General features: G+C 43.8%; 1 protein-coding gene and 2 long non-coding RNA genes across 12 annotated transcripts in view; 1 reads left to right on the top strand and 2 right to left on the bottom strand.

The window, feature by feature from the left end:
- Nucleotides 1–25663, top strand: part of LOC118400863 (A-kinase anchor protein 13-like) — a 163472-nt gene extending 137809 nt beyond the window's left edge. For 3 of the 7 annotated variants that reach the window (XM_052475049.1, XM_052475048.1, XM_052475043.1), the window contains 23 exons: nucleotides 320–347; nucleotides 470–584; nucleotides 4513–4669; nucleotides 9165–9232; nucleotides 9357–9420; nucleotides 11033–11198; nucleotides 11559–11671; nucleotides 11940–12086; nucleotides 13788–14041; nucleotides 14153–14278; nucleotides 14703–14820; nucleotides 14944–15195; nucleotides 15647–15723; nucleotides 18032–18213; nucleotides 18444–18526; nucleotides 18640–18831; nucleotides 19496–19660; nucleotides 19761–19831; nucleotides 20356–20400; nucleotides 20650–20700; nucleotides 20883–21347; nucleotides 21680–22019; nucleotides 22977–25663. In XM_052475049.1, coding sequence (XP_052331009.1) covers nucleotides 320–347; nucleotides 470–584; nucleotides 4513–4669; nucleotides 9165–9232; nucleotides 9357–9420; nucleotides 11033–11198; nucleotides 11559–11671; nucleotides 11940–12086; nucleotides 13788–14041; nucleotides 14153–14278; nucleotides 14703–14820; nucleotides 14944–15195; nucleotides 15647–15723; nucleotides 18032–18213; nucleotides 18444–18526; nucleotides 18640–18831; nucleotides 19496–19660; nucleotides 19761–19831; nucleotides 20356–20400; nucleotides 20650–20700; nucleotides 20883–21347; nucleotides 21680–22019; nucleotides 22977–23035 — 3338 coding nt within the window. In that variant the 3' untranslated portion in view covers nucleotides 23036–25663. The remainder of the gene's footprint in view (nucleotides 1–319; nucleotides 348–469; nucleotides 585–4512; nucleotides 4670–9164; nucleotides 9233–9356; nucleotides 9421–11032; nucleotides 11199–11558; nucleotides 11672–11939; nucleotides 12087–13787; nucleotides 14042–14152; nucleotides 14279–14702; nucleotides 14821–14943; nucleotides 15196–15646; nucleotides 15724–18031; nucleotides 18214–18443; nucleotides 18527–18639; nucleotides 18832–19495; nucleotides 19661–19760; nucleotides 19832–20355; nucleotides 20401–20649; nucleotides 20701–20882; nucleotides 21348–21679; nucleotides 22020–22976) is intronic. The other 4 variants (XM_052475047.1, XM_052475044.1, XM_052475046.1 and 1 more) reach the window with 4 other exon arrangements.
- LOC127910629 (uncharacterized) lies at nucleotides 7062–9131 on the bottom strand. 3 transcript variants are annotated; one of them, XR_008075535.1, is made up of 3 exons: nucleotides 8153–9131; nucleotides 7912–8009; nucleotides 7062–7190 (listed from the first exon to the last, which is right to left on the bottom strand). It is a non-coding gene; the product is annotated as an uncharacterized LOC127910629 (long non-coding RNA). The 3 variants fall into 3 exon arrangements; XR_008075536.1 differs by having other exon boundaries at nucleotides 7068–7288; XR_008075534.1 differs by having other exon boundaries at nucleotides 7068–7239.
- LOC127910628 (uncharacterized) lies at nucleotides 15745–17790 on the bottom strand. 2 transcript variants are annotated; one of them, XR_008075532.1, is made up of 3 exons: nucleotides 17523–17790; nucleotides 16470–17144; nucleotides 15745–16172 (listed from the first exon to the last, which is right to left on the bottom strand). It is a non-coding gene; the product is annotated as an uncharacterized LOC127910628 (long non-coding RNA). The 2 variants fall into 2 exon arrangements; XR_008075533.1 differs by having other exon boundaries at nucleotides 16605–17144.
- Nucleotides 25664–26442: the final 779 nt, after the last annotated feature.

Here is a 26442-nt window from a genome sequence, read left to right as displayed (position 1 = left end):
TTGATCATCATTTCTCAAACTACACTTACAACTCCCTGTCCCATTCAAGGTGGCAGGTAGCCTACCACGTAGAGTGTGGGCCAGTAACCAAAAGTTAAGGTGACAAGGTGAAAAATCTGTAGATGTGCCCTTGAGCAAGGCACTTAACCCTAATTTGTTCCAGGGGCGCTGTACTTCTATGGCTGACCCTGTAAAACACCACATTTCACTGCACCTATCTGGTGTACCAATAAACAATTATACATGTAAATAAATAAATGACACAATCTGCTGTTCCATTGATCCAGCTCATCACCTCCTCTCTCTATTTCTGCTGCAGGAATGGGATCGGCATCACTAGAGCATAGGTAAGACAGAAACCTTGTCCCGTTTTATATGGGCCTGTTCTTAAAGGCTATTTCTCCAGCAGGGTAATATCTGACAGTATACTGAGTTTGTCTCTCTGTTTCTCCTACTCTTTTTCATCCAGCATCTCTGAGGAGGACCCGGGGCCACTGCGGAGCGACTCTGAGGGGAGACAGGGGACCAAGGTCAGCCGCACCTTCAGTTACCTCAAGAGCAAGATGAGTACTAAGAAGAACAAGGTGAGTCTGTCCATTCAGCCTCTCTTCCTCCTCCTGCACTAGCCAAGCAAATCACATTTTATTGGTCACATGCTTTGTAATCAAAGGTGTACACACAGGTGTAGACTAACAATGAAATAACCGGCATAGGGCCTGGCTCCGAATTGCCCCTCAGGGGATAAATGAAGTATGAAGTGACTTGAATTTAAGAAGATCCAGTAGTACAGTACCTTTTCAGTCTGATCCCAGCGCCATTGTCTGTATTGGTGTTGAATCCAATGGATTATTACGTGTCTAAAGGTTTCTCATTATAGTTCTTTGTATACAAGTTTTCAGGTTATAATTTATGTCCAGGCTAATAGCTGTGTGCAGGCTAATACACATATTGCAATCTCAAAACTGTCGTTTCCAGAATAAGATACTTCTCCCTGGCGCTTATCTGTGCTCTAGGTGTCATAATCAGATTGTAAATGACTGTGAGGGAGTATACAGTATATATCTGCTGGGTAAGTGTATCTGGCTGTGAGTCTGTGAGTTGTGAGAAGCAGAGCGAGGCGCCTGGTCTGCACGCAGTAGGGAAGCCAAACAGGAAATAGAGGCATGCTGTGGTTTGTCTCAAACAGACGTCTGTATGGCATCACTGCTGCTACGAAAACAAACCACAATTATTTCAGACCTAATAACATTAGACTTCCTGATAACATTAAGGGAAATAACAGTAATGCCCAGACCATGCATCAACACAGTTCTCATGTGATTTGATTTCCCTATGTTGTATCCAAAACAATATCTTTCTATGTATTTTATAGCAGGCCTAGTTATTACATAGAAGAACATGCTTATCATCAAAAATGCTACTCAATCCATAACACATGCATACAGACTGAGAAAAATGTCCAATGTTTGTATAGCTTCCAATATGGGTTTTGAAAGTATGTACCCTGTACAGTGCATTCGGGAAGTATTCAGACCCCTTGTCTTTTTCCACATTTTGTTAAAGCCTTATCCTTAAATGTATTAAATAGTTTTTTTCCCTCATCAATCTACACACAATAGCCAATAATGACAAAGTAAAAACAGGTTTTTAGCAATTTTTGCTAATTTATAAAAAATAAACTGAAATATCACATGTACATAAGTATTCAGACCCTTTACTCAGTACTTTGTTGAACCACCTTTGGCAGCGATTACAGCATCGAGTCTTCTTGGGTATGACGCTACAAGCTTGGCACACCTGTATTTGGGGAGTTTCTCACAATCTTCTCTGTAGATCCTCTCAAGCTCTGTCAGGTTGGATGGGGAGCGTCGCTGCACAGTTAATTTCAGGTCTCTCCAGAGATGCTTGATCGGGTTCAAGTCCGGGCTCTGGCTGGGTCACTCATGGACATCCAGAGACTTGTCCCAAAGCCAATCCTGAATTGTCTTGGCTGTGTGCTTAGGGTCATTGTTCTGTTGGAAGGTGAACCTTGACCCCAGAATGAGGTCCTCAGAGCTCTGGGGCAGGTTTTCACTCTGTACTTTGCTCCGTTCATCTTTGCTCGATCCTGATTAGTCTCCCAGTCCCTGCCACTGAAAAACAACCCCACAGCATGATGCTGCCACCACCATGCTTCACTGTAGGGATGGTGCCATGTTTCCTCTAGGCCAAAGAGTTCAATCTTGGCTTCATCAGACCAGAGAATCTTGGTTGTCCTTCTGGAAGGGGTTCTCCCATCTCCACAGATTAACTCTAGAGCTCTGTCAGAGGGACCATCAGGTTCTTGGTCACCTCCCTGACCAAGGCCCTTCTCCCCCAATTGCTCAGTTTGGCTGGGCGGCCAGCTCTAGAAAGAGTCTTGATGGTTTCAAACTTCTTCCATTGAAGAATGATAGAGGCCACTGTGTTCTTGAGGAGCTTCAATGCTGCAGAAATGTTTTGGTACTCTTCTTCAGATATTGCCTTGAAACAATCCTGTCTTGGAGCTCTGCGGACAATTCCTTCGACCTCGTGACTTGGTTTTTTCTCTGACATGCACTGTCAACTGTGGGATCTTATATAGACAGGTGTGCCTTTCCAAATCATGTACAACCAATTGAATTTACCAGAGGTGGACTCCAATCAAGTTGTAGAAACATCTCAAGGATGATCAATGGAAACAGGATATACCTGAGCTCAATTTTGAGTCTAATAGCAAAGGATGTGAATACTTATGTAAATAAGGTATTTCTGTTTTTTTATTTTTAATAAATTATCAAACATTTCTCAACCTGTTTTCACTTTGCCATTATGGGTTATTGTGTGTAGATTGATGAGGAAAAACATGAATCTATTCCATTTTAGAATAATGCTGTAATGTAACAAAAGGGAAGGGGTCTGAGTACTTTCTGAATGCCCTGTACATACTTTACAATAGTTTGCTAAGACTGTGAGCTAGATTATAGGCCGGAAGTTGCAGTGGGGCTGGTGTGTAACGGAGACTGCAAAACAGTCAGCACAGACACTCATGGTACATCCATGGTAGCTCACTTCCTTCTTTTGGGCTGATGGCTGGCAACATGGGAACGCCAGAGTTCCATCTGTAGATTCTGTACTGCCTGTTGTTACAGACCAGCGTACAGACCAGCGTACAGACAGATTGTCACTGTAATAATGTATCAGACAGACTGCCACTGTAATAATGTATCAGACAGACAGACAGACAGACAGACAGACAGACAGACAGACAGACAGACTGTCACTGTAATAATGTATCAGACAGACAGACAGACAGACAGACAGACAGACAGACAGACAGACAGACAGACAGACAGACAGACAGTCACTGTAATAATGTATCAGACAGACAGACAGACTGCCACTGTAATAATGTATCAGACAGACAGACAGACTGTCACTGTAATAATGTATCAGACAGACAGACTGTCACTGTAATAATGTATCAGACAGACAGACAGACACTGTCATTGCAATAATGTATCAGACAGACAGACTGCCACTGTAATAATGTATCAGACAGACAGACAGACTGTCACTGTAATAATGTATCAGACAGACAGACTGCCAATGTAATAATGTATCAAACAGACAGACAGACTGTCACTGTAATAATGTATCAGATAGACAGACAGACAGACTGTCACTGTAATAATGTATCAGACAGACAGACTGCCACTGTAATAATGTATCAGACAGACAGACAGACTGTCACTGTAATAATGTATCAGACAGACAGACAGACTGTCACTGTAATAATGTATCAGACAGACTGTCACTGTAATAATGTATCAGACAGACAGACTGCCACTGTAATAATGTATCAGACAGACAGACAGACAGACTGTCACTGTGATGTTGTGTAGACATGTCCTGGCACACGGTTGCTCCCTGAAGCTGAGGGCTGATACAATACAGGATGAGGTAGGAGATATTGGTTCTTTGTGTTGGCTAACGCCTGTTGCCTGTCTCACGGCTCACTGCTCAGAAAGGAACAGGCTCTGATGCTCTTCTCTAAATACACATTCTTCCCTTTTTCAGGAGGAATTGCTTTAGCAACACATTTAGTTTGAGTCAGAATCATAGGATATTGTTTCATTTCCTGTACTGATTATGAATGAGTGTCTACCTGTACAGTCAACCTGAGAGTGTGTTATCGGCCAGTCCAGTGTATTGTGTCTGTGGTTATATTGATATATTGTAACCTTTTGTCATAATTATGTTTATTTTTGTGAATGAGACTTCTGGATAGAAAATACAGAAATATTGTGAAGGGGTTTTTGACAGCTGTCAAACTTCAGTACATCTTTGGGCAAATGACTCATATCTCTCGGCTTTGGCTAAGTACTATCGAAGTGTGAGATCTATTTGTGAGCCCTTGATTGCTTACAGTATCTACGGAAAGCAAACACAGTGCCATAGTGCTTTGACTAAGAGAATGTATGGTATTCCCTTTGTGTCTCTAACTCTCTGCAGGAGAAAGAGAAGGCTCAGGGGAAGGATAAAGACCCCAAGGAGAAGGAGAAAAAAAACGTGAACGGCCATCTCTTCAGCTCTGTGAACCCAGCCCCATCCTCAACCTGCCACCAATGCAACAAACCCATTATCACTAAAGAAGCCTTCCTCTGCACCAGTAAGACAACAAATCTGAGTGTTTATGAGAAACCAGACTCCACAGAGTTATTTAGTCTCTCTGTTCCATGGTAAGGGACCACTGCTCTAGTTTTAGCACCATTTACCACACCTCAATACCCCTTATTCCTTTACATGGTCATTACATAGGCCTACACTTGGTGCTGCTTTGGACCTGTTTTGTGTGTATTTCTACCTTTGAAACTATGCTGTCTCCGTAAGTCAGTAGATTCAGTACTTTAAGGTATGTTTTCAGGGGCTCAAGCCGTGTTTTCCATCATTGTGTAATGTCTGGTGGTGGAACATCCTACGTCAGCTCCAAGTAATGTGACAAAATGATGACTGGTTATCCTGTTTATTCATTCAGTCTCGTCACTTTACTGAAACTACTCCACATTAAGCAGGACACGGGAAATTCTCCATATCCAGGGTCTATCTGCAGAGAGCTAAAGAGGATGTTGTTTATTCTGGGGCCATCAGAAGTGGACGTATATAGGAACTATGTCGCTGCAGTATATTCATTCCTCCCACCATCTCTGTATGGCCAGCAGCATGCATTAGAAGAGCAGAGTACTTTGTTTGTTGTCTGTCTGTCTGAAGCGTGATGGACCGGGTGGGTCTGTCCCAGTGAGTAGGTGTTGGGTGGTTAGAGGGAACCAGAGACAGGGGAGGGATGTGCCCCTCGGCCCAGTCAGTCCTCTCAACGTTTCAATGGGTTGCATCACTCTGCCCCTGGCCCCTGACGCAGCTGGGAAGATGTCAACTCTACTCTAACTCTACTCATTTCTCAAAAGTGACTTAGTTTTTGTCACACAGATACACAGAATTGTGGCCCACATAGGGTTTGACGAGCAAAGACCTACATTTGAAACAAGCTCTTCATTTTGACAATTGACATAATTATTCAGAAAAAAAATTTTCTTGATCAATGATTTTGATCCTTATCTTATCTAATAGTAAAATAGGGCTTTGTGAAGAGTCAATGAGTTCTTTCTGAAATATTAACTAATGGAGTGTAGTGTCTAATGGAGAGCTGCCTCCTCTCCAGTGGTGGAAAAAGTACTCAGTTGTCTTACTTGAGTAAAAGTAAAGATACCTTAATAGAAAATTACTGAAGTAAAAGTGAAAGTCACCAGGTAAAATACTACTTGAGTAAAAGTTGTAAATTATTTGGTTTATATATACTTAAGTATGAAAAGTAAATGGATTTGCTAAAAATGTACTTAAGTATCAAAAGTAAAAGTACAAACGATTTCAAATTCCTTATATTAAGCAAACCAGACGGCACAAATTTATTGTTTTTATTTATTGGCGGTTAGCCAGGGGCACACTCCAACACACAGACATAATTTACAAACGAAGCATTTGTGTTTAGTGAGTCTGCCAGATCAGAAGCAGTAGGGATGACCTGTGATGTTCTCTTGATAAGTGTGTGAATTAGACTGTTTTCCTATCAAAATGTAAGGAGTACTTTTGGGTGTCAGAGAAAATGTATGGGGTAAAAAGTACATTATTTTCTTTAGAAATGTAGTGAAGTAAAAGTATAAATAGTTAAGTAAAGTACAGATACCCCAAAGTAGTACTTTTAAAGTATTTTTACTTAAGTACTTTACACCACTGCTCCTCTCTCTGTTCTCTCAGACTCATTTTGAGAGATTCAGTCTTGTCATGATCTGTGTTTGACACACAATTTAAAAAATGGACACACACCGTTTTGCACAGCACAGTCCCCACACACTGTTTAAAACCTCCAGCTGGGAGAGAGTAATAGCAGAGTCCCCACACACTGTTTAAAACCTCCAGCTGGGAGAGAGTAATAGCACAGTCCCCACACACTGTTTAAAACCTCCAGCTGGGAGAGAGTAATAGCAGAGTCCCCACACACTGTTTAAAACCTCCAGCTGGGAGAGAGTAATAGCAGAGTCCCCACACACTGTTTAAAACCTCCAGCTGGGAGAGAGTAATAGCAGTCCCCACACACTGTTTAAAACATCCAGCTGGGAGAGAGTAATAGCACAGTCCCCACACACTGTTTAAAACCTCCAGCTGGGAGAGAGTAATAGCACAGTCCCCACACACTGTTTAAAACCTCCAGCTGGGAGAGAGTAATAGCAGTCCCCACACACTGTTTAAAACCTCCAGCTGGGAGAGAGTAATAGCAGAGTCCCCACACACTGTTTAAAACCTCCAGCTGGGAGAGAGTAATAGCAGTCCCCAAACACTGTTTAAAACCTCCAGCTGGGAGAGTAATAGCAGTCCCCACACACTGTTTAAAACATCCAGCTGGGAGAGAGTAATAGCAGAGTCCCCACACACTGTTTAAAACCTCCAGCTGGGAGAGAGTAATAGCACAGTCCCCACACACTGTTTAAAACCTCCAGCTGGGAGAGAGTAATAGCACAGTCCCCACTCACTGTTTAAAACCTCCAGCTGGGAGAGAGTAATAGCACAGTCCCCTCTCACTGTTTAAAACCTCCAGCTGGGAGAGAGTAATAGCACAGTCCCCTCTCACTGTTTAAAACCTCCAGCTGGGAGAGAGTAATAGCACAGTCCCCACACACTGTTTAAAACCTCCAGCTGGGAGAGAGTAATAGCACAGTCCCCACACACTGTTTAAAACCTCCAGCTGGGAGAGAGTAATAGCACAGTCCCCACACACTGTTTAAAACCTCCAGCTGGGAGAGAGTAATAGCAGTCCCCACACACTGTTTAAAACCTCCAGCTGGGAGAGAGTAATAGCAGAGTCCCCACACACTGTTTAAAACCTCCAGCTGGGAGAGAGTAATAGCAGTCCCCACACACTGTTTAAAACCTCCAGCTGGGAGAGAGTAATAGCACAGTCCCCACACACTGTTTAAAACCTCCAGCTGGGAGAGAGTAATAGCAGTCCCCACACACTGTTTAAAACCTCCAGCTGGGAGAGAGTAATAGCACAGTCCCCACACACTGTTTAAAACCTCCAGCTGGGAGAGAGTAATAGCAGTCCCCACACACTGTTTAAAACCTCCAGCTGGGAGAGAGTAATAGCAGCCCCCACACACTGTTTAAAACCTCCAGCTGGGAGAGAGTAATAGCACAGTCCCCACACACTGTTTAAAACCTCCAGCTGGGAGAGAGTAATAGCAGTCCCCACACACTGTTTAAAACCTCCAGCTGGGAGAGAGTAATAGCAGAGTCCCCACACACTGTTTAAAACCTCCAGCTGGGAGAGAGTAATAGCAGTCCCCACACACTGTTTAAAACCTCCAGCTGGGAGAGAGTAATAGCACAGTCCCCTCTCACTGTTTAAAACCTCCAGCTGGGAGAGAGTAATAGCACAGTCCCCTCTCACTGTTTAAAACCTCCAGCTGGGAGAGAGTAATAGCAGTCCCCACACACTGTTTAAAACCTCCAGCTGGGAGAGAGTAATAGCAGAGTCCCCACACACTGTTTAAAACCTCCAGCTGGGAGAGAGTAATAGCAGTCCCCACACACTGTTTAAAACCTCCAGCTGGGAGAGAGTAATAGCACAGTCCCCTCTCACTGTTTAAAACCTCCAGCTGGGAGAGAGTAATAGCACAGTCCCCTCTCACTGTTTAAAACCTCCAGCTGGGAGAGAGTAATAGCACAGTCCCCTCTCACTGTTTAAAACCTCCAGCTGGGAGAGAGTAATAGCACAGTCCCCTCTCACTGTTTAAAACCTCCAGCTGGGAGAGAGTAATAGCACAGTCCCCTCTCACTGTTTAAAACCTCCAGCTGGGAGAGCTGGGAGAGCCTGCTCATTGTTGTGTTTCTCTCCTCTTCCCAACTCTTTCCTCCCTGAAGTGTTGTTGTGTTGGTGTTGTTTGGATGGGCTTGACTGGAGGTGGAGTGGAACACTTTGAACTCTATGGTCTGTTCCTACTCTACACTCAGTCTTGATTCCTCTGTTTTATGTTTTATGTTGTTAGGTCAACTGTTTATATGGCGCCTGCTCTGAACACCCCTCACCTTAACCTGGGTGTGTCTGCTAACTGTGTTCAGTAAACAAGACTTTGTAGTTGTTCAGAGGTCAGACATGGAGTGCCTGGAGAGGTACTGTAAGACACTGTATCCTGTCTGAAAAGGGAAACTAGGCAGAAACATAGAAAATATGTTTTTCTTTACCATTTTGGGACTTTTTCGAATTCTGTTATGCAGCCTAAAATGGGATGGAATCTGGATGAAGACATTTTCTCAGTGTACAGATTGGAGTTTCCTCTTGCTGCCTGTTTGTTTCTATAGTTCAGGGTGGTTCAGATGAGCAATGTTGATTTGGTATGAGTCACATCACCAAGCTAGCAGGTTTTTTACACTGTTGTGTGATCTTGTTGCATTGAAACAACATTATTTACACTAGTAGCAAGTAGCAACCATGTCACCTGATGAAGGAGGAGAGTGAGATGGGTAGACCATACTACTCTGCTTTTCCTGCAGTCTTAAACAGATGTTTCTACCAAATCTTTGTCCTAATGTTGTTTTTCCTCTGATGATTTCAGACTGCAATGCACAGGTCCATAAGGGCTGCAGAGAGCGTCTTCCTGTGTGTGTCCAGGTCAAAATGAAGGTAAGCTCAAACACACAGGAACAGAATGCATCTGTGCGGGATCAGTCTCTGTCTATCGTGAATGAATGGGTAACAGGCGTGTTAATGGCAGTGATGTATTGTAATACACTACTGTATTTTTCAGCAGCAGAAGCAGCAAACGGTGCCAGATTCTGAGTCCATATCCGGAGTCGTGTTGAGAAGTAAATGTAATATATTTATTTGTGCAGTTCAGATGTACAGTTGAAGTAGGAAGTCTACATACACCTGAGCCAAGTACATTTACAATTCCTGACATTCACAATTCCTGACATTCAATCCTAGTAAAAAGTCCCTGTCATAGGTCAGTTTGGATCACCACTTTATTTTAAGAATGTGAAATGTCAGAATAATAGTAGAGAGATTTTATTTCCTTCATCACATTCCTAGCGTGTCAGAAGTTTACATACACTCAATTAGTATTTGTTAGCATTGCCTTTAAATTGTTTAACTTGGGTCAAATGTTTTGGGTAGCCTTCCACAAGATTCCCACAATAAGTTGGGTGAATTTTGGCCCATTCCTCCTGACAGAGCTGGTGTAACTGAGTCAGGTTTGTAGGCCTCCTTGCTCGCACACGCTTTTTCAGTTCTGCCCACACATTTTCTACAGGGTTGAGGTCAGGGCTTTGTGATTGCCACTCTAATACCTTGACTTTGTTGTCCTTAAGCCGTTTTGCCACAACTTTGGAAGTATGCTTGGAGTCATTGTCCGTTTGGAAGACCATTTGCTTTAACTTCCTGACTGATGTCTTGAGATGTTGCTTCAATATATCCACATAAATTTCCATCCTCATGATGTGAAGTGATGTGATGATGTGAAATTTTGTGAAGTGCACCAGCCCCTCCTGCAGCAAAGCACCCCCACAACATGATGCTGCCACCCCCGTGCTTCACTGTTGGATGGTGTTCTTCGGCTTGCAAGCCTCACACTTTTTCCTCCTCACATAACGATGGTCATTATCGCCATTTTGCAGTTTCCTCCAGCATCTTCACAAGATCCTTTGCTGTTGTCCTGGGATTTATTTGCACTTTTCGCACCAAAGTACGTTCATCTCTAGGAGACAGAACGAGTCTCCTTCCTGAGCGGTATGACGGCTGTGTGGTCCCATGGTGTTTATACGTACGTACTATTGTTTGTTCAGATGAATGTGGTACCTTCAGGCATTTGGAAATTGCTTCCAAGGATGAACCAGACTTGTGGAGGTTTACAATTTTTTCTTCTGGGGTCTTTTGATTTTCCCATGATGTCAAGCAAAGAGGCACTGAGTTTGAAGGTAGGCCTTGAAATACATCCAAAGGTACACCTCCAATTGACTCAAATCATGTCAATTAGCCTAATAGAATCTTCTAAAGCCATGACATAATTTTCTGGAATTTTCCAAGTTGTTTAAATGCACAGTCAACATAGTGTATGTAAGCTTCTGACCCACTGAAATTGTGATTATAAGTTAAATAATCTGTCTGTAAACAATTGTTGGAAAAATGTATTATGTCAAGCACAAAGTAGATGTCCCAACCGACTTGCCAAAACTATAGTTTGTTAACAAGAATTTTCTGGAGTGGTTGAAAAACGTGTTTTAATGACTCCAACCTAAGTGTATGTAAACTTCCGACTTCAACCTTGTCTGTCTCAATCTATGCATTGTTAATATTTCTCCCCCCAAAATCCCAAGTACTGTATATGTTTTTATGTACAGTATTTATTTGACTTTGTGCATGTAGAATTCCTGATATCCTAATGAGCTGTACTACTTTACATGCTAACTGTATTTGTGTGATCAGCTACATCATCGACATCGTCTCGGGAGCGTCCGTGGTCTGCCATCTTGTCCCCTGATGACCAGGCCATGGTTACGGTGGCAGCGGTGGTGCCTCGCAGGAATCACAGCATCCTCCCCTTTAACAAAAGCAACCTGTCCAAGAGCATCTCCATCAGCAACATCGCAGGGTGAGACACAACGCCACTCAATCACCAACCAACTCACTATCGCCCCTTACATACTCGGGTTTTACAAACGGTGTACATTTGCATGCTGACACACATCAACAATACTGTGTACTCACAAGTGTTGTGTCAAATGCATTGTACAACCAGAGTGTATACACAACTTATGTTATCACTGTAACAGTCCCTCCTTCACTAACTCTGTTTCTCTCTTCCACCCTGTCTGTCTGTCTGTCTGTCTGTCTGTCTGTCTGTCTGTCTGTCTGTCTGTCTGTCTGTCTGTCTGTCTGTCTGTCTGTCTGTCTGTCTGTCTGTCTGTCTGTCTGTCTGTCTGTCTGTCTGTCTGTCTGTCTGTCCATGCAGGCCATTGATGGATGAGATGCCACTGAAGGGCCTGAAGTACCTGTCCCAGTCCACAGACTCACTGCACAAGACCTCCAAGGTCAATGAGTCCACTGAGTCTCTCACTGATGAAGGTAAGGTCGTGAGTTGGAGAGTTATCACTGTGACAGAGCCTGTATTTGCTGTACTCTCTTTGTGGGGATCGGTTCAAAGGAGTGAGCAAATGTGACATGTTCGGATTTCCTCTGTTTTCAGCTGTTGTTTTGCATGACTTTGTATTGGTCCAATTTACAGCATATGTGAGTGTAGGAGAGCATATGTATGCTTACAGTACATACTGTTTTGCCACTCCTGCCCTGTCCAAACTAACTGTTCATGTGTGTTTTATGTGTGTTGTCCTAGGGACTGAGATGATGGACAGCCAGCTGATGGGAGAGTTTGAGGCAGAGTCTAAGGATCTTGAGGCAGACTCCTGGACCTTCACTGTGGACAAGAAGTATGTGAAGGGGCTCAAGAAGGAGGTGGTGAAGAGACAGGACGTCATCTATGGTAGGAGGGCAACTCTCCCAATCCCACTCATTCCTTCATATGTTCCCATCCTTAGTTTCAGTCAAACAATTAATTTATTAATTTAATAGGATATCTGTGGGACTAATAGTAAAGATGTGTCCTTTTTACTTTTAAAATGTATTACCTTTTAATGTGGAATAAACACAACCAGTCGTCATGTTCTCATCTGATTGTCAAACAATCACTTCAATATGCTCCTGTAAGCCTGTCTACTCGAAAATCATTCCTACATCCGTACACTGCACTGTGCACCCGCCATTTGATGAGTGGAAAGAGACATCTGTTTAGGCGCCCGCATACTAGGTTCACTTTGTTCTTGTTCTTGCCGAGGAGGTCTTAGTCGCTTAATTTTACATCAAACTAAGATGTTCGGAGCATTATTTCTCATGTGAAAAAATGTGCATGAAAACTAGTCGTCTCTTGCTGAATGACAACAAACACTTAATTGAAGAATCCCGTTCATAGTTCCCACTCCTACTAAGAGTATTACTGTTGAACAATCACCAACGAAGGGGCGTAGACTTCGTCTACCGGACTTCGACTTGCCTGAAGAAAACAAATGGCGTTCGAACAGCCGAAAAAAAACCTGCTGAACACCAAAACCAACAAAAACGCAGTAGTGGAAAAAGTACCCAATTTTCATTCTTGAATAAAAGTAAAGATACCTTAAAAGAAAATGACTCAAGTAAAGGTGAAAGTCACCCAGTAAAATACTACTTGAGTGAAAGTATAAAAATATTTGGTTTTAAATGTACTTATGTATCAAAAGTAAAAGTATAAATCACAAAAAATTCCTTATATTAAGCAAACCAGACGATACAATTTTCTTCTCTTTTTTTGAAAGGCTAGCCAGAGGATAGCCACAGTTCAACACTCATACATCATTTACGAACAAAGCATTTGTGTTTAGTGAGTCTGCCATATCAGAGGCAGTAGGGATGACCAGGGATGTTCTCTTGATATGCGCGTGCATTAGATAATTTTCCTGTCCTGCTAATAAGCATTGAAAATCTAACGAGTATTTTTGGGTGTCAAGGAAAATGTATGGAGTAAAATGTACATTATATTCTTTAGGAATGTAGTGGAGTAAAAGTAAAAGTTGTCAAAAATATTACTAGTAAAGTACAGATACCCCAAAAAATTACTTAAATAGTACGTTAAAGTATTTTTACTTAGGTACTTTACACCACTGCAATAACGACACAAATGTTTTCATAATAAATGCACTGTTTGGACTGGGAAGCATGCGACAGGCTTTACAAAACACCCCAACATGTAATGAATGACATTCAGTGATGGTCATTCATTAGATTTAACCTGAATGGATGGGTCCACTGCTGTCCGCGTGCATCTCCATCTTTGTCGTCAAACCACACCGCATTTCGGAGCGTATTACACATTCGCACATTTTTTTCATGCGACTGACATGTGGTAATGATAAATAAAAGTGTAATAGCTGACAGTTTTATTTGCATCTTTGTTTAATTATTGTGATAGGGCCATGTTTAACCGGTACGGCGTATCCCCACTAGTTATTTTGACGGTACTCTGTACCGGACCTTACCAGCTTACTTTCACCCTGGGGTTAAACACAATGTGAGGGTGTTGTTAATTGGGATTTTGCACTATAACCCACTCTCTACTTCTCCGTCCTACCCTTCCCTTCCTGTCTCTCTGCAGAGCTGGTCCAGACAGAGATGCACCACGTACGGACGCTGAGGATCATGTCTGAGGTGTACAGTAAGGGCCTGCAGAAGGAGTTGCAGCTGGAGGCCCTCACGGTGGAGCGGGTGTTCCCCATGCTGGACGAACTCCTGGACCTACACACAGACTTCTTCACCCACCTCCTGGAGCGCAAGAGGGAGTCTTCAATCGAGGGTCGGGATGACGGGAGCTTCCTCATCCACAAGATAGGGGATGTCCTTGTCTCACAGGTTAGCAGGGGGAGACTGTTTGTCGGCATGAGGGGTTTAGTGATCGTTGTGTAAATGTTGACTAGTAGACTAACCTGTAAGTTAATCTTTGATGGGTTGTCTGGTCTTCAGTTCTCAGGGCCCAATGCGGACCGCATGAAGAAAGTCTACGGGAAATTCTGCAGTCGCCACAACGAGGCGGTTAACTTTTATAAGGAGCTTCACACCAAAGACAAACGCTTCCAAGCCTTCATCAAGGTAACTAACTGCTCTTTGTTGTACATGGTTATACCCTCTACAACCACTGTGATTATTATTATTTGACCCTGCTGGTCATCTATAAAAATTTGATCATCTTGGCCGTGTTCTGTTATGATCTCCACCCGGCACAGCCAGAAGAGGACTGGCCACCCCTCATAGCCTGGTTCATCTCTAGGTTTCTTCTGCTTGCTGTTTGCTTGGTTGCTGTTTGGGGTTTTAGGCTGGGTTTCTGTACAGCACTTTGTGACATCAGCTGATGTAAGAAGGGCTTTATAAATACATTTGATTGATTATAAGCAGTATGAAAAACATAACTTTATCCACCAGGTGGTGCCACTACAATGTTGTAATTTTATTGCATAAATCTGCAGTTGTTTGAAACAGAATATTCATATATCAATTGGATCTGTCTGTTTTTCAGAAAAAGATGAGCAGCACAATCGTCCGACGACTAGGCATTCCAGAGTGTATCTTATTAGTGACACAGCGAATAACCAAGTACCCCGTGCTACTACAGAGGATACTGCATCACACCAAAGGTGAGGCCTGGTATTCTCTATTCCTTGAATGGCACTCGTACACTTACTTTGTGAGAAAGAGTGGTGATGTCTCTCCCTCTGTGTGTGCTGAAGTGACATGCGGGTCTTCTTTCCCTGATGCAGAGAATGAGGAAGACCATGACGATATAACCCAGGCTCTGAGACTGGTGAAGGAGATTCTAAATGCGGTGGACAACAAGGTGAATGAACACGACAAGAAGAAACGGTTGAAAGAAGTGTACAGCCGTACGGACAGCAAGTCCATTCAGAGGATGAAGAGCGGCCAGATGTTTGCACGGGAAGACCTGGTGAGAGGCAGGAGGCTGCTGCATGATGGACCACTGCAGCTCAAGAACTCTGCAGGCAGACTAAAGGGTACGGAGATCAGCCTTGTCTTATCTGTATCATTCGCCTTCTCTGTCTCTCGCTAGGTTTCTCTTTCTTTCTCATTCCCTCCTCTCTCCCTCTCCTTCTAGTTTTTTTTCACTCTTTCTGTCCTCATTCTCCCTCCCTCTCCCTCTCTTGCCCCTCCCTCTCCCCCATTCTCTCTCCCTCTCTTGCCCCTCCCTCTCCCTCTCTTGCCCCTCCCTCTCCCCATTCTCCCTCCCTCTCCCTCTCTTGCCCCTCCCTCTCCCTCTCTTGTCCCTCCCTCTCCCCCATTCTCTCTCCCTCTCTTGCCCCTCCCTCTCCCCCATTCTCCCTCCCTCTCCCTCTCTTGCCCCTCCCTCTCCCTCTCTTGCCCCTCCCTCTCCCCCATTCTCCCTCCCTCTCCTCTCTTGCCCCTCCCTCCCTCCTCCACTGATCCCGACTCTGTTATTTTCCTCAGATGTCCAGGCCATGCTGCTGTCTGACGTGTTTGTGTTCCTCCAGGAGAAAGACCAGAAATATGTCTTTGCCTCACTGGTATGTTATTTTTGTTTTTCCCAGCTCAATGTTTCATATGTACCACACTTTGTAGAGAACCGTGCCCACTTCATGTTACTTTACACCAAGTTTAGCTTTCTGTGCTGTTATAACACCAGTCCTTCAATGTTTATCCAGCTCTATTAATATTGTGCCTCGCAAGGCCGTGGCATTCTAGATGTACATTTTAAAGAAGCAGTATATAAGCTTGGTTACACTCTTTGTATAATCTTATCTTGCAGTTTTTTACCATTCACTTACGTTTGGAGTTTTCATTCAGCTCCCCTTTCCTTGGGCTTTACATTGCATTTCCCTATAGTAGCTTCCATAGAAACTTCCCACTGGTCTATGCATCCTTCAATAGAAACCTGGTCTATACACACTTCAATAGAAACCTGGTCTATACACACTTCAATAGAAACCTGGTCTATACATCCTTCAATAGAAACCTGGTCTATACATCCTTCAATAGAAACCTGGTCTATACACACTTCAATAGAAACCTGGTCTATACAGCCTTCAATAGAAACCTGGTCTATACATCCTTCAATAGAAACCTGGTCTATGCATCCTTCAATAGAAACCTGGTCTATACATCCTTCAATAGAAACCTGGTCTATACATCCTTCAATAGAAACCTGGTCTATACACACTTCAATAGAAACCTGGTCTATACATCCTTCAATAGAAACCTGGTCTATACATCCTTCAATAGAAACCTGGTCTATGCATCCTTCAATAGAAACCTGGTCTATACACACTTCAATAGAAACCTGGTCTATACACACTTCAATAGAAACCTGGTCTATACACACTTCAATAGAAACCTGGTCTATACATCCTTCAATAGAAACCTGGTCTATACACACTTCAATAGAAACCTGGTCTATACACACTTCAATAGAAACCTGGTCTATACACACTTCAATAGAAACCTGGTCTATACACACTTCAATAGAAACCTGGTCTATACACACTTCAATAGAAACCTGGTCTATACACACTTCAATAGAAACCTGGTCGATACACACTTCAATAGAAACCTGGTCTATACACACTTCAATAGAAACCTGGTCTATACACACTTCAATAGAAACCTGGTCGATACACACTTCAATAGAAACCTGGTCTATACATCCTTCAATAGAAACCTGGTCTATACACACTTCAATAGAAACCTGGTCTATACATCCTTCAATAGAAACCTGGTCTATACACACTTCAATAGAAACCTGGTCTATACATCCTTCAATAGAAACCTGGTCTATACACACTTCAATAGAAACCTGGTCTATACATCCTTCAATAGAAACCTGGTCTATACATCCTTCAATAGAAACCTGGTCTATACATCCTTCAATAGAAACCTGGTCTATACACACTTCAATAGAAACCTGGTCGATACACACTTCAATAGAAACCTGGTCTATACACACTTCAATAGAAACCTGGTCTATAAATCCTTCAATAGAAACCTGGTCTATACACCCTTCAATAGAAACCTGGTCTATACATCCTTCAATAGAAACCTGGTCTATACACACTTCAATAGAAACCTGGTCTATACACACTTCAATAGAAACCTGGTCTATACATCCTTCAATAGAAACCTGGTCGATACACACTTCAATAGAAACCTGGTCGATACACACTTCAATAGAAACCTGGTCTATACATCCTTCAATAGAAACCTGGTCTATACATCCTTCAATAGAAACCTGGTCTATACATCCTTCAATAGAAACCTGGTCTATACATCCTTCAATAGAAACCTGGTCTATACATCCTTCAATAGAAACCTGGTCGATACACACTTCAATAGAAACCTGGTCTATAAATCCTTCAATAGAAACCTGGTCTATACATCCTTCAATAGAAACCTGGTCTATACACCCTTCAATAGAAACCTGGTCTATACACACTTCAATAGAAACCTGGTCGATACACACTTCAATAGAAACCTGGTCTATACATCCTTCAATAGAAACCTGGTCTATACATCCTTCAATAGAAACCTGGTCTATACATCCTTCAATAGAAACCTGGTCTATACATCCTTCAATAGAAACCTGGTCTATACATCCTTCAATAGAAACCCGGTCAATACATCCTTTCTTCTCCATTCTCTCTCTCTCTCTCTCTCTCTCTCTCTCTCTCTCTCTCTCTCTCTCTCTCTCTCTCTCTCTCTCTCTCTCTCTCTCTCTCTCTCTCTCTCTCTCTCTCTCTCTCTCTCTCTCTCTCTCTCTCTTTCCTCTCACTCCATCTTCCCTTTTTCTTTCCCCTCCATCCCCGCTCTCCCGTCCCCCAGGATCAGCGGTCCACGGTGATCTCCCTGCAGAAGCTGATTGTCCGTGAGGTGGCTAACGAGGAGAGGGGTCTGTTCCTGATCACAGCGGGGATAGAGAAGCCAGAGATGGTGGAGGTGCTGGCCAGCACCAAGGAGGAACGCAACACCTGGATGCAGCTCATACAGGACGCCATGCACTCCATGTGAGTCAGTTAGACAGGAACACACATAGAAATATAATGACTAGAATGGGGAAAACCCATCAGACCACAGCAATTTGTTTATTATAAAAAATAATCTGGAATTCTATATCAATGGGAACACACACATTGTGTACCCACAGATACACAAATATATACGCAGAACATGTTTGTTTTATACTCCACATGCAGTGTAAATGGTTTGATTGATGGAGGATTGTGTGTGTTAACAGAGAGAAGGATGACGATGAGGGAATCCCCAGTGAGACCGAGGAAGACAAGAGACTGCTAGAGACCAAAGCACGGGAGATTAGAGGTAAAACCTCTTCTGTTTTTTTTTCATCAAATTCTGTATAACCTGATGGATATCCTCTGTCAGTGTTGTGTATGACAGGTATTAACCACAGTGTGTGTCTCTGTTCCTCTCAGAGCTGCTGAGGAAGAAGGATGAGCAGATCATGAGTCTATTGGAGGAGAAGGTGAAGGTGTTCAGGGACATGTGTGAGGGACCAGCAGAGGAGACCAGACCAACCCAGTCTATCAGGACCAAAATGCTGTTTAGAGCCACCCCAGATGACATCACCAAGGGAGAGCCCATCATGAAGGATGCCCTGAGGGAAGGTGAGTCAGAGTGGACAGTCCTCTGGCAGAGACCAAACACAACACAGATGACCCTTTATTCAATCAGTGGTCACCTATTGAATTACCTGGACACATGGCCAACCAGTGATTTGCCCCTAAAGACACAGAGGACCAATCAGAAACAATCAGGAAATTACCCGAAAATACCCTTAATATAATATAATGCCGGTAGCAGCTGAAAGACCAAGGCAGAGAGATTACAGAATAGTGCCGAAAAGTCATTGTTGGCTAAAGCCAGAGTGATATATGGTTACTTGTCATAGTTATTTATATGAGCGTTTTCTCTCTGTAGACAGCGATAGAATCAATGCATAAAGCACACAAATGGATTGCTTTAACGCTGCAGGTTGAGTAATGAGCCAGATATTGATATTTCTTCTCATTTTCTCCTGGTTCCCTTAGAAACCCAGTTTATGGAGGCTTGTCCAGGTTTCTTCAGCTACCTAGAGTAGTGTGTGTAGTCGTTACTGAAATCATACAGGATGCTGTGTGTACATGTAGCCAGTTAAGGGTCACAAGACCTGGCAAATAGTCATAAAAAACAACACACAACTGTGAATGATTTTATGTCATGTTACGGCATGAATACAGAACTAGAGTGCAGGTCCTATCCTTATGTGTGTAATGTGTGTGTGTGTTTCAGTGGAGACTCTCCATGTGCTGGTGAATGGAAGTCTGGGCGGGGCTGTGGGGCAGCAGGTGTCCAGTACCCAAGATGCATCAGGGGGCAGTGTGGGGCCAGTGTGTCTGCCTCGCCGCGCTGAGACCTTCGGTGGCTTTGACAGCCACCAGATGAACATCTCCAAAAGTAAGGTCACATCACTCACTCCTACTCCCTCTCCCTATGTACCCTGACTGCCTGTCATACTGTAGCTGAGCTGTGGGATAAAGGTCTCTTTTTATTCCAGACGGAGAGAAAGAAGAGGGGGATGACTCATTAGACCTTCGGAGGACTGAGTCAGACGGTGTGTTAAAGAAGGTAATTACAGTAACTGTACAACTCAGAGGTCTATGTGTATGAGTCACAGCAAATTAATGAAAGGAACAGAGGAATGCTTGAAGACCAGCTTAGACACACACACACACACACACACACTTTGTTCATTAACTCCTGGCTATTCTTTATAACTATTATTTCCTAACCAATGCCATCAGGAAGGATTTAAACTTGTATGTGTCTCAGTAGGCCTGGTCCGGTCCCCCATCACCACCACTGACATTAACAGACAGACATTATCCCAGCCCGAGGCCCTGGGCTGGCTGAGCTGAGCTGGTCCATATTAATAAGGCTCCATTAGGCTGGGTGATGCCCCCGGGCTGGGCTGAAATGTGTGGGAGCAGTCCTGTGCTTTTAATGCCTACAATCTCCTCTGCTCAGGCCTCCCCGCCAGGCAGGTGGGATCAATCTCTTCCTTTGAGGGGGTGATTAACGTGACCCCTCGCTTCAGCAGCTCTGTTAATATCTCAGTAACTAACTGCAGCTGTACTTGTCTTCTTCCACAGGGGGGCAACAACAACCTATTGCTGCTGCTCAAGAGGAACAGTGAGGTAGGTCTGACTCCAACGCTATGTTACACTACCAGCATACTGTACATCCCTGACTGACTGGATGGCTGACTGACTGGCTGACTGGCTGCGTGAGAGAGGCATCACTACCTGTTCCCACAGACAGGCCTCTAGTTGCCGCTGTACTGTATTATGTTATTTCATAGGAAGTATTTTATTGTGTGTATGTTCCTACTGTGTAACCATACACAGGTACATGTTTATGATCTCTCTTCTCGTCTTATAATGTAGCAGGTCCTCCAGAGTGTCACACACCTCCATGACCTCCTCAGCACACTGCAGGTATATCCACTTCTCCTCTCTTTCATACAATGTTCTCCTCGCTTCTTCACGTTTCCGCTCCTCTTTTATTAGGTAAATCACGCAGAGCTGTTAAAAGCACACTGACATACAAAAACTGTCCATTAGTATGCATGTCAATACAACTTCATGTGTTTATAACCATTGTTACTGTCCTCCTGCAGGCAGTGGTGGTGCAGCAGGACACCTTCATCGAGGACCAGCGTCATGCTCTGGCTGAGCGGCCAGCCTCGCGCCACTCCTCCACCTCCTCCCTGTCCTCCTCCTCCTCGCGGCCCAACTCCCTGATCGAGCAGGAGAAACAGCGCAGCCTGGAGAAGCAGAGGCAGGAGGTGGCCAACCTGCAGCGGCAGCAGGTGGCCCACGCTGATGAGAGGAGGAGGAGGGAGAGGGAGTGGGAGGTGAGGGAGTCGGGGCTGGGCGACAGGGAGGTGCAGGTGAAGGAGCAGGAGGAAGAGACAGTGAAGAGGCGTAGGCAGATGGAGGAGGAGAGGAAGGAGCTTCTAAGGAGGAAGGAGGAGTATCAGAGGGATCTGGAGAGGCTGAGGGATGCCCAGAGGAAGCTGGACAGAGACAAGGAGACGCTGCAGCGGGAGGCTGAGATGGTGGAGCAGATGAAGAAAGCCGAGGTGAGCTGGATCGGCCAACACGGTTCTCAAAGAGGGCTACTGCTCACTGGTCTCTGTCTGTTACCTTACATTACAGAAATCAAATAACTATTATTTAACTAAATGTAACCACAATGGACTGACTACACATGGGCCATGTAATGATGGCCTTTAAATAACCCTTTACCTACTGCTTACCATAATCTGGGCTCAAGTCTGAGCTTCTAATCCTAAAACTAGCTCAACCTTGAATCCTAGACATAATCTCTTCCTTCAAAAGTCAGATTCCATCATTAATTTGTTGTGAGGCTTAAGTGCCTACTTGTTGTTGTATGGTTTGGTTTGATCTGTAGGCAGAGCAGGCACACAGGACCCAGCGGACGCCCTCCACCACCTCAGAGGAGTCCATGAAGTTTCAGAGCTCCACCTCTCTGGATAAAGAGCCTGGAGGAGGGGAGGCAGAGCTGTCTTCCTCCCCCGCCACCAAAGACCCCTTCCTCAGGATGGGCTCCAAGAGGAAAGGGAAGAACCTGAACCCCTTCTCCTCCTCATCCTCTTCCTCCAACGCCAGCTCCAAGGCCCAGAGCAGCACAGAGGGCCAGAACCAAATCCCTAACCGCCTGATGCAGCTGGCCAAGACCAAGGACAAGAAGGAGAAGAAGAAGAAAGGGAAGGGGCAGCAATCACAGCCAGGTACCAGTAGCACCAGCCAGGTACCAGTAGCACCAGCCAGCTACCAGTAGCACCAGCCAGGTACCAGTAGCACCAACCAGCTATCACTAGCACCAGCCATGTACCAGTAGCACCAGCCAGGTACCAGTAGCACCAGCCAGCTACCAGTAGCACCAGCCAGGTACCAGTAGCACCAGCCAGCTACCAGTATCACCAGCTAGGTACCAGTAGCACCAGCCAGGTACCAGTAGCACCAGCCAGGTACCAGTAGCACCAGACAGGTACCAGTAGCACCAGCCAGCTACCAGTAGCACCAGCTAGGTACCAGTAGCACCACACATCTTTGTAAGGAAAAGAGAGCCATGGGAAAAGTTGAGTTACCTGTGCTACGCGCTATACACTGAGTGTACAAAACATTATGAACACCTGCTCTTTTCATGACATAGACTGACCAGGTGAAAACTATGATCCTTTATTGATGTCACTTGTTAAATCCACTTCAATCGGTGTAGATGAAGGGGAGGAGACAGGTTAAAGAAGGATTTGTAAGCCTTGAGACAATTGAGATATGGATTATGTATGTGACATTGTGCCTTTCAGAGGGTGAATGGGCAAGACAAAAGATTTAAGTGCCTTTGAACAGGGTATGGTAGTTGGTGCCAGGCGCTTTGATTTGTGTCAAGAGCTGCAATGCTACTGGGTTTTTGACACTCACAACAGTTTCCTGTGTGTATCAAGAATGGTCCACCACCCAAAGGACATCCAGCCAACTTGACACAACTGTAGAAAGCATTGGAGTCAACATGGGCCAGCATCCCTGTGGAACGCTTTTTACACCTTGTGGAATCCATGCCCCGACAAATTGAGGCTGTTCTGATGGCGAAAGGGGGGAAAGGTTCCTAATGTTTGGTATACTCGGTGTATAAGGGATGTTGTTACAGTCTAACTAAAGTCTATGTCCGTCTTTCTTCTCCACAGATCCCGGGAACACTGGGGTCACAGAGCCTCAGTGCGACGGAAAGATCTTCTTCTGCTGATCCCGCTGTCATCCACTATCCCACAATGCCCCACACTCACTGCATCAACTGACTGTCAGACCATGTAGTAGTGTGACCAGATAGACATGCACCCCATTGACATACTGTACCCTACCCACTGACCTGGACCTGGAGGGGTCGACCATGGCCATGGACAGGATGTACAGCTTGAGCACTTCCTGTGAACTTATTACGGAACCATGCAGACACTTCGCGCTTAGTTGCCACTGAATTGTCAAGGTGTAACTTTTAGATGAAGATAATTTGGGTTTGATTCTGTGGTGAAGCTGCAAGTCTGCTGTGGCATGGATTGGATTGGTATGCATGGGTTGGTTACTTTGGAGTTTGATAGTGTTCAGATATGATTTGGACAGTTTCAGGAATTTTACCATGGCTAGAAGAAGATTTAGCATTCATGAAGTATACAGTAGCTGACATTCATTTTCTATGTGAAGGGAAGATTTAACAGAGCAGGTGTCGTAGGGGAGTGACTGTTGTAGAATATGCTGCATTTCACAAATGTAAGTATACCCTAATAGCCAATATGACAAAAGAGAGTATACAGTACACCCTATTCAACAATTCCAGTTGAGTGAGTAAAGCCTATGCAATAGTGTTTATTGTCATACTTCTAAAGGTATTGCTTAACACTGGGCCCCATAATGCTTCATTCCCGCCTGTAAGGAACTACAGCCTCATTTCTCCCATCAGCACAACATCAGTTGTAAAGAAAGGCAACTCAAGGTTAGAGAAGACATGACTAACCACAGAGTTTGAGTTATAAGAAGAGGATGAATGAGTCTGGGAGAAACGGAAAACAAGACCAGCCAAAGAAAGAGAAAGAATAGCTTGTAATGGAGGAGAGAAAGTAGAGAAAAGAGAGAGAGAGATGAGTGACGAAGAGGAAGAGCTGAAGAAAGAATGTGTAAGGAAGCGAAACTCAAAGACATAGTGGCTGACTTGCTTTTGTCGCTATTGTCCACTTTGCAATTGAATATAATGATGATAACCTGTTAGACGTTACGGTTCCAGCTGATTGAATGGGTAGAAGAAACATTTAGACGTTACGGTTCCAGCTGACTGAATGGGTAGAAGAAACATTTAGACGTTACGGTTCCAGCTGACTGAATGGGTAGAAGAAACATTTAGACGTTATGGTTCCAGCTGACTGAATGGGTAGAAGAAACATTTAGACATTACGGTTCCAGCTGACTGAATGGGTAGAAGAAACATTTAGACGTTACGGTTCCAGCTGACTGAACGGGTAGAAGAAACATTTAGACGTTATGGTTCCAGCTGACTGAATGGGTAGAAGAAACATTTAGACGTTACGGTTCCAGCTGACTGAATGGGTAGAAGAAACATTTAGACGTTATGGTTCCAGCTGATTGAATGGGTAGAAGAAACATTTAGACGTTATGGTTCCAGCTGACTGAATGGGTAGAAGAAACATTTAGACGTTACGGTTCCAGCTGATTGAATGGGTAGAAGAAACATTTAGACGTTACGGTTCCAGCTGATTGAATGGGTAGAAGAAACATTTAGACATTACGGTTCCAGCTGACTGAATGGGTAGAAGAAACATTTAGACGTTACGGTTCCAGCTGATTGAATGGGTAGAAGAAACATTTAGACATTACGGTTCCAGCTGACTGAATGGGTAGAAGAAACATTTAGACGTTACGGTTCCAGCTGATTGAATGGGTAGAAGAAACATTTAGACATTACGGTTCCAGCTGACTGAATGGGTAGAAGAAACATTTAGACGTTACGGTTCCAGCTGATTGAATGGGTAGAAGAAACATTTAGACATTACGGTTCCAGCTGACTGAATGGGTAGAAGAAACATTTAGACGTTACGGTTCCAGCTGATTGAATGGGTAGAAGAAACATTTAGACGTTACGGTTCCAGCTGACTGAATGGGTAGAAGAAACATTTAGACGTTACGGTTCCAGCTGACTGAATGGGTAGAAGAAACATTTAGACGTTACGGTTCCAGCTGATTGAATGGGTAGAAGAAACATTTAGACATTACGGTTCCAGCTGACTGAATGGGTAGAAGAAACATTTAGACGTTACGGTTCCAGCTGATTGAATGGGTAGAAGAAACATTTAGACATTACGGTTCCAGCTGATTGAATGGGTAGAAGAAACATTTAGACGTTACGGTTCCAGCTGATTGAATGGGTAGAAGAAACATTTAGACGTTACGGTTCCAGCTGATTGAATGGGTAGAAGAAACATTTAGACGTTACGGTTCCAGCTGACTGAATGGGTAGAAGAAACATTTAGACGTTACGGTTCCAGCTGATTGAATGGGTAGAAGAAACATTTAGACGTTACGGTTCCAGCTGACTGAATGGGTAGAAGAAACATTTAGACGTTACGGTTCCAGCTGATTGAATGGGTAGAAGAAACATTTAGACGTTACGGTTCCAGCTGACTGAATGGGTAGAAGAAACATTTAGACGTTACGGTTCCAGCTGATTGAATGGGTAGAAGAAACATTTAGACATTACGGTTCCAGCTGACTGAATGGGTAGAAGAAACATTTAGACATTACGGTTCCAGCTGACTGAATGGGTAGAAGAAACATTTAGACATTACGGTTCCAGCTGATTGAATGGGTAGAAGAAACATTTAGACGTTACGGTTCCAGCTGACTGAATGGGTAGAAGAAACATTTAGACATGGGTAGAAGAAATATTTAGACATTACGTTCCAGCTGACTGAATGGGTAGAAGAAACATTTAGACGTTACGGTTCCAGCTGATTGAATGGGTAGAAGAAATATTTAGACATTACGGTTCCAGCTGACTGAATGGGTAGAAGAAACATTTAGACATTACGGTTCCAGCTGACTGAATGGGTAGAAGAAACATTTAGACATTACGGTTCCAGCTGACTGAATGGGTAGAAGAAACATTTAGACGTTACGGTTCCAGCTGACTGAATGGGTAGAAGAAACATTTAGACGTTACGGTTCCAGCTGATTGAATGGGTAGAAGAAACATTTAGACGTTACGGTTCCAGCTGATTGAATGGGTAGAAGAAACATTTAGACGTTATGGTTCCAGCTGATTGAATGGGTAGAAGAAACATTTAGACGTTACGGTTCCAGCTGATTGAATGGGTAGAAGAAACATTTAGACGTTACGGTTCCAGCTGATTGAATGGGTAGAAGAAACATTTAGACGTTACGGTTCCAGCTGACTGAATGGGTAGAAGAAACATTTAGACATTACGGTTCCAGCTGATTGAATGGGTAGAAGAAACATTTAGACATTACGGTTCCAGCTGACTGAATGGGTAGAAGAAACATTTAGACGTTACGGTTCCAGCTGATTGAATGGGTAGAAGAAACATTTAGACATTACGGTTCCAGCTGACTGAATGGGTAGAAGAA

This window comes from Oncorhynchus keta, chromosome 22 (assembly GCF_023373465.1).
Source record: "Oncorhynchus keta strain PuntledgeMale-10-30-2019 chromosome 22, Oket_V2, whole genome shotgun sequence".
NCBI lineage: Eukaryota > Metazoa > Chordata > Actinopteri > Salmoniformes > Salmonidae > Oncorhynchus > Oncorhynchus keta.
This window is presented reverse-complemented; position numbering and strand designations above follow the sequence as displayed.